The sequence below is a fragment of the Leopardus geoffroyi genome, chromosome A1, assembly GCF_018350155.1.
Source record: "Leopardus geoffroyi isolate Oge1 chromosome A1, O.geoffroyi_Oge1_pat1.0, whole genome shotgun sequence".
Taxonomy (NCBI): domain Eukaryota; kingdom Metazoa; phylum Chordata; class Mammalia; order Carnivora; family Felidae; genus Leopardus; species Leopardus geoffroyi.
Genome location: NC_059326.1, coordinates 135713042 through 135727129, shown reverse-complemented (window position 1 = coordinate 135727129; position 14088 = coordinate 135713042). Strand labels below are relative to the sequence as shown.

Here is a 14088-nt window from a genome sequence, read left to right as displayed (position 1 = left end):
CAAAGGTTTTTTGTTTGTTTGTTTTTTTAATCCATAGTAAAACAAAAAGGGACAGATGTGAGTGTGGAGCTATTCTTTAGAGAATCTCTAATAATATAGAAGAGATAATGCAATTAGGTAATACATCATGTCATTCTAGTGAGGTGTAGGTTTCAAAGTTAATATTAATGAATAATAAAACTAAAGAGAACAGCGCCTTTACAGCAAAGCTGTATCAGGTGGTTACCACCTTAACCGGATGATCAAACACAATATCTTCAGTAGTGTAACTACTAATATTTAACTCCAATATGTATACGTTGTACAAATCACCTATATTCTTGGGGAATGCATAACCTGAATTTAACTATCAAAAAACAATCAGACAAAAAAAAATCAGACAAGAAATCTAAAATGAGGGACATTCTATAAGACAAATGGACTAGACAGTTCATGTCCATGCCTTGAAAAACAAAAAGCATGTATATGGAAACAAATTAATTTTAGTTGGAACCTAAATTGGAAAAAAAAGTTTGTAAAACATTTTGGGACAATGGAGAAAATTTGAATACACACTGCATATTACACATAGAAGTTGTTAATTGTCTTAGCATGATAAAGATTGTGGTTATTTAGGAAAATGACTGAATTCTTAGGAGATGCATGACCTAGTATGTTAAGGTGACTTTATCTTGACATCTAAAATTTACTTTGAGGGGCACCTGGATGGCTCAGTTGGTTAAGTGTCCTACTTCGGCTCAGGTCATGATCTCATGGTTTGTGAGTTCAAGCCCCACGTTGGGCTCTGTGCCAACAGCTCAGAGCCTGGAGCCTGCTTCCGATTCTGTCTCCCTCTCTTGCTGCCCCTCCCACACTCATGCTCTGTCTCTCAAAGAGGAATAAATGTTAAAAAAATTTTTTTTCTTTAAATTTACTTTGAAGTGGCTCTGAGAAAGAAAAATATATGCAAACATGTATATATCCCCCCATCACACACACATACTTTTCTTTCTTTACACCTGTAGTTTAATATTTGTCTACATAAGTACCTACAACTTTGCCCCCTATTAGAAAACAATTCTTGGGGCGCCTGGGTGGCGCAGTCGGTTAAGCGTCCGACTTCAGCCAGGTCACGATCTCGCGGTCCGTGAGTTCGAGCCCCGCGTCGGGCTCTGGGCTGATGGCTCAGAGCCTGGAGCCTGTTTCCGATTCTGTGTCTCCCTCTCTCTCTGCCCCTCCCCCGTTCATGCTCTGTCTCTCTCTGTCCCAAAAATAAATAAATGTTGAAAAAAAAAATTAAAAAAAAAAAAAAAAAAAAGAAAACAATTCTTTCTTGTATCCTTGGAATATTTACAGAAGTCTTTCAAGTACCCACAGAGAAAACGTGGTTTCAGAGTCTTTTTAAAAACCTCCATTTCCAATGAAATTAAAAATCACCACACAAAGAATTAAAAAATATTCCAAAAGAAAACTACTTAGAGAAACCAATTTGACAATAAATTTCATATATTTAAAAAAAAAAAAAAAAAAGAAAACTACTTAGAAGTTGAGCAGTTAAGGGGTGCCTGGGTGGCTCAGTCAGTACAGCAACCAGCTCTTGATTTTTGTCCCAAGTCATCATCCCAGGGTTGTGGGATCTAACCCTACACCCAGCTCTGTGCTCAATGTGAAGCCTGCTTAAGATTCTCTCCCTCCCTCCCTCCCTCTCCCCTTTTCCCCTGCTCACTCTATCTAAAAGAAAAGAAAAAAAGAAAAAAAATTAAAAGGAAAATGAGCAGTTAAATAATCTCCAGATCAAGGAAGGACTGCAAAAGAAATTTTAATGACCAGAAAAAGATGAAAAGGAGGGCTTCAGAAACAAGCTGTCTCAAAGGAGAATGCATCAAGGATTTTACCACTAAAATACATGGAGTATTTAACTGAAACTAGAAAAAGAAAAAGAAAAACAGATGGTGAGAATTGGTGTAAAAGCTAAAATTACAGTGACCTCTAGCTCTTGGTTTTGGCTCAGGTCATGGAGCTCATGGTTTGGTTCTTGGGTTCAAGCCTCGTGTGGGGGTATGCGCTAACAGTGCGGAGCCTGCTTCGAATTCTCTCTCTCTCAAAGAAATAAACTTAAAAAGTTAAAAAAATGAAAAACTAAAACTACAAAACAAAGGTAGTAGAAATGGTAACACCAAACCTGGCTCTTTTAGTAAATGTGCTGCCAAAGCAAGCACAAAACCCCTTCTCTCAAAACACCAATAAAAACCCTCCAGTCAAGCCCAGTTAGAAAACAAAAGTATCAAGTCTGAGACAGAAACTATATATAAGACTATAATTTTAAGAATCTAGAATAGTTATTTCCTATTAATAGAAGAAGGTAATTCCTAAAAAACACTGGCAATGTAAAACATACCATTCTAAGCAGATCCAGGCCAAAGGACTTTACAGTTTACATTTATTTATTTTTGAGACAGAGAGACACAGCACATGTGGGGGTGGGGCAGAGAGAGAGGAAGACACAGAATCTGAAGCAGGCTCCAGGTTCCAGGTTCTGAGCTGTCAGCACAAGAGCCTGACGTGGGGCTCAAACACACAAACCGTGAGATCATGACCTGAGCCGAAGTTGGATGCTTAACTGACTGAGCCACCCCAGCGCCCCAGGACTTTACAGTTTAATTAAAAAATTTTTCGGGGCGCCGGGGTGGCTCAGTCCGTTGAGCGTCCGACTTCAGCTCAGGTCATGATCTCATAGTCTGTGGGTTCGGGTCCCACGTCGGGCTCTGTGCTGACAGCTCAGAGCCTGCTTCAGATTCTGTATCTTCTTCTCTCTCTGCCCCTCCCCTGCTCATGCTCATGCTCTGTCTCTAAAATAAAAACATTAAAAATTTTTCAATGAATGAGTAATTTTCAATTACGAGATATAAAAATGTAAATGTCTTTGATCCAACTTAAAGGTAGTAAGAGAAAAACTAGAAAACCATAACAAGACTGAACCAGTTTACCAAATAAGATACAAAATCTTCTCAAAGAAACAGATTAAACCCATGTATCATGAGCGAGAATTCATTCCACTTTAGGAAAACTCTAATGTGGAATATTAAAGCTGAAAAAGCAAATGAATTTCCACAGCCTTGCCACTTAACTCTAAACAGAAATAAAAGAAAAAAATCTAAAACATAAACACTACTTAAAGCCTAACAGCAAAAACAGTAAATAAAAATACTTAGATGTCTAATCCAGGAACAAAATAGAGGGCTGGGATCTGTTTATTATAATTATTTTGGAGATTCTAATACAATACCATAAACACTGAAAAAAAACAAAATCTGTAGATTTAAGGCCTAGAGAAGTCCATTAAAACAAATTGAGTAAAAAATCAAACCAAAACAAACAAAAAACACAAATTGAATAAAAAAACTGATGTCAGTTGGGTAAGCAAACTACAACTAGCAATAAAATTAGTGGGAAATAGATTGTATTCACAGTAGTGACAAAACCCCCACAAAACCAGCAATAAACTTGACAATACAAGTGCAGTAATTATAGAACTAAAATTCTAACATTCCATTGGAGGGCATGCAACAGATCTTGGAGAAAAATGCTTCTGGATGGGAAGACATGATGTATACTCAAAACCTCAAAGGAGCTTCTCGGTAACTGGACATAACTTTCTGTTATGTTTGAAACTGCCCCCAAATATCTGAGAAATAGTGCTTTGCTTCACCTTACCAGATAATATAATAGTTTTACACTTATCACAGGAAAAAAGATTAGGAAATAGATGGGAATTGTTTCAATTCAGCTGGACAAGGATAATCTTGATCATGTGACACTGGCATAAGTGGGCACCCATCTGGAAGAGTCTTAATTTATGCCATATACAGGAAGTTTATTGAGGGATTATAGATATAAATGGGGAAAACTCCAAATTTTACATGTTTACTGTTTTGAGATGGAGTAGATCTTAAGACTGAAAATTCAAAAGCAACTGTAGAAAACAAGATTTGACAATATAAAAACTTCAGTGTCTGCATGGCAAAAGAGCATAAACAATCAAAAGAAAAATGACAAAATGGAAAAACCTTACATATCGATAAGTAGTCAACAAAAATTTATTCAACCTAGCCATCAGAATTAAAAAATTAGGACAGCAAACAACTTAGATTATTTCTTGCCAAATTCACAGAAATTGGAGAATCATTATCTTCAGTTCTGGCAAGGAAGCAGAGAAATCCAGCACTTTTGTACATTGCTGATGACACTTGAGAGTCATCTGGCAGCACCTGCCAAAACTTAGAATGCACATACCTAGAGAACCCAGAGTACAAAAAGGAAAGCATGGTATTTAATGATCAACAGGTTTATCTGTAGGAGCAAAGAGGAAAAGCAATCTGAAGATCAATAGAATGGATAACCTATATAGTTTATCCATACTATGGAATGGAAATGCCCACACACAGGTAAGGCCTATACATGTAAAAAGGAATTGCTTATATATAGAATGATTCCATTTCTTAGAAATCCCCCTAACAACTTATTTATAAGCATATTTGTATTTATAGAAGGAAAGAAGGATACACCCCAAACTGTTGTTGGTGCCTTCAGATGGATGGGATTGAGCTGTAAGAGTAGGGGGTGGGGAGTAAATTAACTTTTTTTTAGATACTTTTATGTGTTTTGAGGATCTGCTTTTATTTGATCAATCAAGAAAGTGAAAAAGTGTAGAATATAAAGTTCTTATTTTTGCAAATAAAAAAGTTGATAGTTTAAGAAATCGTGGTAGAAGTAAAAACTACTTAGACTTATGGCAGCAACCACCAGAAGAAACAGAAAACAGGAGGACTAGGGGTAAGGTGGCAGATCTTTGACAGAATAAGGCAGCATATTCTCCAAGATAATTGGGCTTACATGCAGTATGCCCTAGAGAACAGCTTTAAATGCCTTCATGACCATAGTAATACATACAAGAATGCAAAGCCGGGTACATAAAACAAACACCACACAAGTAACAATTATATATATGTGCTGGGTCCCAATAAACTGAAAGCACTTTTTATATTCCCCATCGTATCTTTAACACACCTTTTTGGTTACCCTTGAGTAGGAAGTAGCCACATTCAAATGAGTTAAGGTGTAAGAAATAAAAAGGACCACAAACTTTATTAAAAGTAAGTAAATGTAACATATAATATGTACAGATGGCACATGGTGCCAATTTTATTTGTAGTTATTATAGTACTCCAACTCAAGTTTACAAGTTACACCTTTGCCACAGCCTTGGCTAAATCTTGAACTAGTGCAGAATTTAGTTGTGCTAGAGTGCTGATCTTAGCATGCTTAGATGTGGCATACTTGTTCTTGATAGTCTGGAAGACAAAAGCATAATAATTAATGAAGGGAAAAAGGAAAACCTTGTGAGACCCAATAGTACAGAGAGTCACTTAAAATAATTCCAAGGGCACTTGGGTGGCTCAGTTGGTTAAGCGCCTCGGTTTTGGCTCAGGTCACGGATCTCAAAATTCGTGGGACAGAGCCCTGTGTTGGGCTCCACACCACTGCCAGCATGGAGTCTGCTTGGTGTTCTCTCTCTCCCTCCCCCTCATTCTCTTGGTGTTCTCTCTCTCTCAAGTATTAAGACACTTAAAACAATAACATTATATATAAAAAAAAAAATCAACTCCTTGAAAATAAACTATTCATTTACAGACTTGAAGTCTTAAGTATTTTCACTTGTCCTCCCAACATCTTACAATGCCCCTGACTTACCATGTGCTTTGTAAGCCCACGATTCACCATGACTATATTCTTAGCCAGGTGTTGCATAACATTTAGAAGGGATTCTTCAGTGTATGACAGGTAATGCTGTAAAGTTGGTGTCTACGGCAACAAAAGTTAATGTTAGAAATGCTCACGAAGAATGGTTCTCAGAAAATTTCTGTAAGTTAGTCAAGAGTAGGGGGTAGGAAGAGGGATTCTGTAGGACTGATTATAATTGAAATTTAAGATAAATTTAAGATGCCTTCTTCCCCAAATACTCTTCTTTCATGCTTCTCCAGGACCCTGTACTTATTAAACCTATTATACACTAATGTGCTCAAACCTAATTAAACTTCTTTAATTGCTGACTAGTGTACCCTCCAAAGCTGGGCTCCAAATTGTTTGACACCAACATTCACATGCCTAATACTACTCCTAAGGCCTAGGGTAGCACATGGCACATAGGAGAAATATGTGTAGAATCAGGGAGTATGAATGGACTTCTAGCATGTCATTTGACCTGCCTGAGAGTCTTCATCTGTGTAAGGTGAAATTAGGTAAGGAAGTGGGAATATCTTATGAACACATAGTAAACAAGATAACATTTTTAATCATTCTCTCAGTCAATGCTCTATTTTTAGAAATCATTTGAATTGACCTTTAATGAAAACGGTCCAGTATTAGTGCAAACATCACTTAAAATTTAAAAGCTTCGGGTAATGTAAGTCGGCGGGAAGAGCTTACCCATTCACCATTGTCGAGAATTTTTAGTGCTAGGCAAAAAGCTCCTGCTGCAATCTGAGAAGGGGGAAAGTGCACCATATCGTAATCCAGCATAGTTAGCTCCATCAGGTATTTGGCCAAAGTATGTTGCTCAACATCAACCTGAAACAAAACCCACAGGTCTCTGAGCTTTTGTCAGAATTCTGTTATGGCAATAACCAGTATACCCCTTAACTATAATTACAAGTATTTGTCTATAAACTCTCAAATGCTGGGGTGCCTGGGTGGCTCGGTCAGTTGAGCATCTGACTTCGGGTCAGGTCATGATCTCACAGTTTGTGAGATCAAGCCCTACGTCGGGCTCTGTGCTGACAGTTGGGAGCTTGGAGCCTGCTTCCGATTGTGTCTCCCTCTCTCTCTCTCTCTCTCTCTCTCTCTCTCTCTGCCCCTCCCCCACTCCCACTATATCTCTCTCAAAAATAAACATTAAAAAAAATTTTTTAAACTGTCAAATTCAACTACCCATGGAAAGCCTCAATGAAAACATTAATACATAGCCTGACTGGAAATAAAGAACATCTTGATGTCTTCCTCATGTAGAGTTATAAGTCAGGTGAATCAGATCTTTGTGATTAGCAATATTTCATAATGTCCCATACTAAAGATTATCCAAGAAATCTGTACCTCTCCAATCTTAGATGCTCTCCGAAGGAAATGCAGGGGTAGAGGGCGGCCCAGACCAAAATTTAAAGATCTTAGAATCTTCATTTCCATCTGTCTGATTTGGTGCTTGGTGTAAGTGTTGTCAGTCACAAAGGCAAAGTCACCAATTTCTGGAGGGTACATTTCTTCATATTTACTTGCAATAAACATGGCAGTGACACCAACCAGCTGCAGCATCTTCTTGGGTACACAATTATTCTGCAATGGGAATTCCAACCTGATGAACAACTAATATGTACTTGAAAAAAAAGAGACAACATAGCTATGAAGGGAACATGGGAAAAAACATTCTAATAGCAAAATCTCAATTAATGACACTCTACCCCACAAGACAGATGTTAGCCGGAGAAGTTTGTTTCTTAGGACTCAGCTAGAACCCTGGAATGGAGTACTGAATTATGCTCACCTGCATGAACCGATCAATAATGGAAACAGTCATGTACATGGTCTCCTGCAGTAACCTGAATTTCATTTGAACCTGTACTAGCCAGTCAATTAGGATGGCTCTCATGTTTCCAGTGACTTCACGACCCAGGAGGTATTTTGGTCTTACTGCTTGCTCTTCCTGCAAAAGAATGCTGATTATCCTTTAGAAGCAAGACTCCCTGTGACATTTCTGATCAAAAATATTAGTCATCACAGAACAGTAATGGAGCATTTAGAATCTCTAACAGGTGTCAACTTAATTCTTCATACTGTCACTACAAACAGCTCTATCACTGAGGAAGAAAGCAAACATTAAATAGGGCAGTTTGACAGATTTTTCATATTGGCAGATCTCACTAAGTTCAACTTACCATCACTGTTACCTGCCCACACTCTGTAACCACTTCAACCCCAAGATATCTTGCCATCATCTCAGATCTTTTCACTTAAGACTATAAACCCAGAACCTGAGCTTTATGAAGTAGAGAAAAATAGCACCAGCTATTTTCCAGATCAGCTGGAACCTATATGCTACCACTCTCCTGCTGTAGGATTTAAACCCTCAACACACCATAGGTAAAAAGAATGAACCATCAAGGACCAACGCATACATCTGCTAAACCCACCCCACCAAAGTTAGAAAACTTTAAAAAGGGAGATGAAACCCAAAGTGGAAGCCTGGTCCTGGCAAGGAAGTCTTCTTACAGAACAATTGTATAGAAAATCTTTTGGATGCCCCGAAGAACCAGACAAGAGAGAAAAGATGTTAAATGGTGCTGAAAGAAGAGAATGCCTTATAAACACACAACTGGGCAAATGTGCTTGTTTGCTTTTTTGTTAGCATACAGAATGCTTCCTTGTTTTGGCGGGCAGGAGGAGCAGAGGGCATATGCCACTAATATGAAGTTTCAGAAGTGATATGAAGTGGAAGAAAACCAAAAACTTTTTTATTGTACTCTCAGACACAGAAAAATTTCCCTGGTGTTACATGCACATCAGCCACAAGGACCCAAAGTGCCTTGCGTTGCTGGTGGTTATAGTTTTTCGGCATATTCTCCATTACGGCCTACCTCCTGCCTCTAATCCTCAAACACAGAGCCTGGGAATTGCCCATCCTTAACCTATGGGCATTCATTAGGGTTCTGGGGGCACCTGGGTGGCTGAGTTGGTTAAGCATCTGACTTTGGCTCAGGTCATGATCTCGTGGTTCGTTGAGTTTGAGGCCTGAATCAGGCTCTAGGCTGACAGCTCAGAGCCTGGAGCCTGCTACAGATTCTATGTCTCCCTCTCTCTCTGCCCCTCCCCCGCTTGCACTCTCTTTCTTAAAAATAAACATCAAAAATTTTTTTTTGAAAAAGAGAAAAAAAAAAAAAAAAAGCATTCGGGCAGTACCCAGTGTCACTTTGAATTTTCTCTGTCCAAAATGGCAAACAAAAGATATCCTTGGTTTGTCTGGGGACTTGATTTTTGGTACCCCACGAAGAAGAATTTCCAAGTGGCACCTGTTAAGAAACGCTACTTACATCCTGCTTGAATTCTTGTAAACAAAGTAAAATATCTTTAATAAAGCTAAGCACCATTTAGGAAAAACAAATATTCTGGAAGTAATACAGACCTCAAGTTGTCTCAGATAAGCATAAATATCTTTCACATATTCACTACAAAGGTTTGGATCAGCTCCATCTTCTGCATCCACATCGTTCACTGCAAGAATTACATCAGAGAAAGCCTGACACAGATATTCTTCTGCAGGGGCACATCCAGACGTTTCCATTGGGCTTGGAGACGGAGTATCAACCTTGAAATAGAGAAACCTTTTGAAATAATAGCAAAGAGAAGCATACCATCTGGGAATGAAGGCCAAATTATTGGTATCAATTCAACAGACCAACTGCTAAAGAGACATATAATTCACAATTCATTTCCTTAAAGGAAAATTAGTTTCTTTTCAAATTTATTCAGTTTCTCTTCAGGACATGATTAATACAAAAGTGAAATGCCCAAACAGAATGAGCCACTTTGAAATCAGTAGAACCTCGACACGAATGGGTAAAACAGAGAAAAAGCAAACAAAATCACATGTTAGACTTTCTTCTAAAGGAAATGAGTAAATAACCAATCTGTTTATCAGTGTCATGTGAAGTCAATCCAAATGAATGAGTCTTTTGTCTTCATTTCAAAACATGGACTGCTTCTCACTGCCCAGGAAAACACAATGTCTGTCCTGCCTACCAAGGACTAACAGAGTTCATTTGTTATCATTAACCATTTCCTTCAAGCTCCAGTTTCCCCTTTGTTCAAACATTCATTGATCATGTTCTTCTAGTCAAGCCCTGTGCAAGACATGGTCTTTACAGTGTCCTCAAAGGGATTTGAATCTATCTATTTTTTAATTTATTTTTTAATGTTTATTTCTGAGAGAGAGATAGAGCATGAGTGGGGGAGGGGAAGAGAGAGGGGGAGACACAGAATCCCAAGCAGACTCCAGGCTCAGAGCTGTCAGCACAGAGCCCGACATGGGGCTTGAACTCACAAACTGTGAGATCATGACCTGAGCCGAAGTCGATCACTCAAGTGGCTGAGCCACCCAGGCACCCCAAAGGGATTTGAATTTAGAAGGCAGAAGTAAATAAAATGAGGAGATAAGAGTCTAAGAACAGGGGTGGGGAAAGTTAGGGAAAATTTCAGGAGTTGATGTTTGAGCTGTTTTGAAAGATGAAAAGATTACTAGCTAAAAGAATGCGAGGGTAGGAAAGGCCTTTTTTTAAATAAGTGGGACAGCAAAGACCATCAGTATGGGACTTTCAAGGAAACCACACATAGTTGGTATGACTGTACATGCTATAGGTTTCATGTGTCATGTCCAGAATGTTAATACTAAAGCAACAGCCTCAGATCTCCCACCCTAGATATAAGGGGCTAGGCTGAATGACTTTTACAGATCATTTTCTCAACTGGTTTTAACTACTTTGTTTTGTATGTATGTATGTATGTATGTATGTATGTATGCATGCAATTTTTTATTTAGGAGTGGAGCCTGTGCTTAATCCCACCACCCTGGCAGATCCTAGGACCTGAGCAGAAATCAAGAGTGGGATGCTCAATTGACTGAACCACCCAGGGGCACCTACTTTTTGTTTTTTAATTTAAAGATGCCATTGTAGGGGCACCTGGGTGGCTCAGTCTGTTAAACGTCCAACTTTGGCTCAGGTCATCTCCAGTTTATGGGTTCGAGCCCCAAATCGAGCCCTGCACTCTCAGTGCAGAGCCTGCTTGGGATTCACTGTCTCTCCCTCTCTCTCTGCCCCTACCCTGCTCTCTCTCATGTGCTGTCTCAAAATAAACACTGAAAAAAAAAAAGTATTCTTATAAAATTAGAGCTTCATTAAATGCAGTTCCTTGTAAATTCAGCAAAGCCCCTTTTAGGGGCCCTGTTTCTCCTTCAAAGGAGTGGATATATTTACATGACTGATGTTTAGTTAAGTTCTTAATTTTAGTTTTTGAGGCCAAATGTTAACTCATTTTATCTACTCTGAAAATCTACATTTTCTTTCTGCTTTACACTTTTATATATTCCAGTGTTACAGGCTTATTAATTATTCAGTGGCCACATTAGGGAGTAAAAGGATTCAAGATCATCTGTTTCAGTCAATAAATTCTGGTCAGATGGCTTGTACCAAAGACAGTAAAATCTTTGATCCATGCACATATGATAAATCAATACCCTTAATAAAGAGCGGGAGGGGCTCCTGGGTGGCTCAGTCTCTTAAGCTTCCAACGACTCTTGATTTTGGCTCAGGTCATGATCTCATGGTTCGAGGGTTTGACCCCGCAGTGGGCTCCACATTGAAAGCATGGAGACTGCTTGGGATTCTCTCTCCCTCTCTCTGCCCCTTTGAGAGAACTTTCTCTTTCAAATAAACTTAAAATAAATAAATAAATAAATAAATAAATAAATAAATAAATAAATAAAAGCGGGGGGAGGCAGTATAACAAAACGATTTAGAGCCTAGGTTCTGAAGCCAGATGGCCTGGGTTTAAGTCCATATGTGTGATCAGATGTGTGACTCTAGAAAATTTACCCAATACTTCTCTAAGCCATTATCTAAAAAGTAGAGGTAGTAATACAAGTAAGAGAGTCCATACAAAGATTGGGTGAGTTATGGGGCGCCTGGGTGGCTCAGTTGGTTAAGCGTCTGACTTTGGTTCAGGTCATGATCTCTGGGTTTGTGGGTTTGAGCTCCGCATCAGGCTTTGTGCTGACAGCTCAGAGCCCCGAGCCTGCTTCGGATTCTGTGTCTCCCCCTCTCACACACACACTCTCTCAAAAATAAATAAACATTAAAAAAAAAAAAATTAAAAATTGGGGGAGTTAAATGTATTTGAAGTGCACCTGCTAAGCACTCTATAAATGTTACTATTATTACTATTTGTTCAAACACTGATTCCACATTATTATTATTAAATGAGGGAAAGAAACAACCAAACCAAAGTAAGTTTACCAAAATAGGCTCTGGAGAAAGCTTTTCTTCTTTAACAGGCTCATGTTCTGGCTCTGGTTCTGGCACAGGTACAGACACAGGCTCGGGTGCTTTGTCCAGAGGTTTTGGTATTTTTTTAGCAATAACTTTTCCAGGAGCCAAAGTTTTTGCTTCCTGTGGATGAAAGAAGAAAATGAACTGTTTCTGCATCAAGGGTCACAGCTGTAAGGTGGACTCTTACAGAGAAGTTAGATCAGGAAGAGATAGTTACCTTTTTCAGAGGCAATTTGGCTTGTGGCTGTTCACTGACTTTGTTACCAATGTCTCCGAGGGCTGTTCTTGGCCTCAGTCCCGGCTTGGAGGCTGCAACAGTGGCCAGAGGCACGCGCTTTGCGCCTGCCATACTGATCTTTGCCTTATTTTCAACATTAACTTTCGTGTTCTGAAAGAAGCAAGACCACTTTCAGAGCTGGCCCAATCAGAGCGGAGTAAGTCAAGGGTCAATTAAGGTGGGGCAAGAAAGAGGCTCTCAGGACAAAAGTTGGCTGTAAAAAAAGGGTTCCCAAGGAAAACCGGGGTTCCAGGATCTACCCTTCGGTTGTGACATGTCAATTTCTTCCCAGAACCTCTTCACTCATCTATTCAGGGGTTGTCTGTTTAGTCCTGGCCGACCCTAAAATTCCACGAATTTACATTTGAAAGGAAATAGAAAAGCCTGCAATTGCAGGCATTTTCTCTCCGGAAAGGGGGTTATGAGGTTGGTGGGTGTCGGCTCTGGGGCCCTCTATCACATTTTAAAAGAGGTTTCCTGTGGACCCTCCATCGCCCTCCCCACTCGCGGCAAGCATTTATCCAAGGCTGGTCCAGTTCTCTTCCTCTCTCCGTCGGTCCACCTAACTCCCCCACCAAGCCAGGGGCCCACCGATCCCCCCCGCCCCCGTCCTCCTCCCCAAATCGCTGCCCTGGTCCGCTCGAGAGCCTCCGGCAGGCGACAAAGGATGCGAGGACACGCAGCAAGCCAGGAAGGCCGCGTTTGTTCATCGTCCGCAGCAGCTCACCCTGGTGACCCGGAGCGCCATGGCTTCCTCTTCACCAGGCAGCAGCTCAACGGGGAGAAGCAGAGCACGGGAGCCACCGAAGAGCCGGGGACCTGAACGCACCGCAGACCAACAGTCGTTCCTCCGCAGCACGCCGGGAGGAGCAGTACCCAGCCTCAGGTTTAAACCCCGCGCTGCTCCCTCCTCATTGGTCTGTTCGTGGCACTCGCTCCCTTCCCATTGGCGGCTGCCTGTTCCTCCGAGAATGCGTTTCCTGGGCGATCCCGCGGAGACGTTCGAGAGGGGGCGGGGCCAGGCCTCTGCTCTCTGGCAGCTGTGCTGCCACCTGGAGAGGCGAGCAGGCAGTGTGCCGCCGGCCTGGAGGGGAGACCTTGAGCGCAGTGGGAGCTCGCCCAGGGAGTGGCTGGTGGCCTCTGAAAAGTGCCAGTGCGGCAGCAAGAGTTGGAGAAACTGAGAAGCAGTTATGGCTCTAATCTTGCTTATTGTTACACACTTTCCTCTTCTGCCGTGGACCGTAGCAGGAAAGGCTTTAAAATACATTCTTTCATTTGATTTGAATATCTTTCATTTGTTTTCAAATGGAGGAACTGAAGCTCAGAGAGGGTTTGGGTGACTTTCCCAGGATCACAAAATGAATTACGTGGGAACGAAACTTTGGCTATTTTTTGGATCCCTGAAGTTTCCACAGCACAAATTTTATGTTAAGAATATTGTCAGCTTCGGGGCGCCTGGGTGACCCAGTCGGTTTAGCGTCCGACTTCGGCTCAGGTCAGGATCCCACGGTTCGTGGGTTCGAACCCCCGCCCCCCGTCAGGCTCTGTGCTGGCTTTGAGTCTGGCTTTGAGTCTGCTTTGGAGTCTGTGTCTCCCTCTCTCTCTGCTCCTCCCCCACTCACTCACTCACTCTCTCTCTCTCAAAAATAAGTAAACATTAAAAAGAATATTGTCAGCTTTTTA

General features: G+C 40.7%; 1 protein-coding gene across 1 annotated transcript; it reads right to left on the bottom strand.

Moving 5' to 3' along the window:
- Positions 1-5098: 5098 nt before the first annotated feature.
- On the bottom strand, positions 5099-13359 carry CCNB1 (cyclin B1). Its single transcript, XM_045446103.1, has 9 exons — positions 13133-13359; positions 12346-12516; positions 12096-12248; positions 9209-9391; positions 7574-7732; positions 7129-7365; positions 6466-6606; positions 5731-5841; positions 5099-5330 (listed from the first exon to the last, which is right to left on the bottom strand). The coding sequence occupies exons 1-9, from the start codon at positions 13151-13153 to the stop codon at positions 5223-5225; spliced, it is 1284 nt and encodes a 427-aa protein (XP_045302059.1). The 5' UTR covers positions 13154-13359; the 3' UTR covers positions 5099-5222.
- Between the last annotated feature and the right edge of the window lie 729 nt (positions 13360-14088).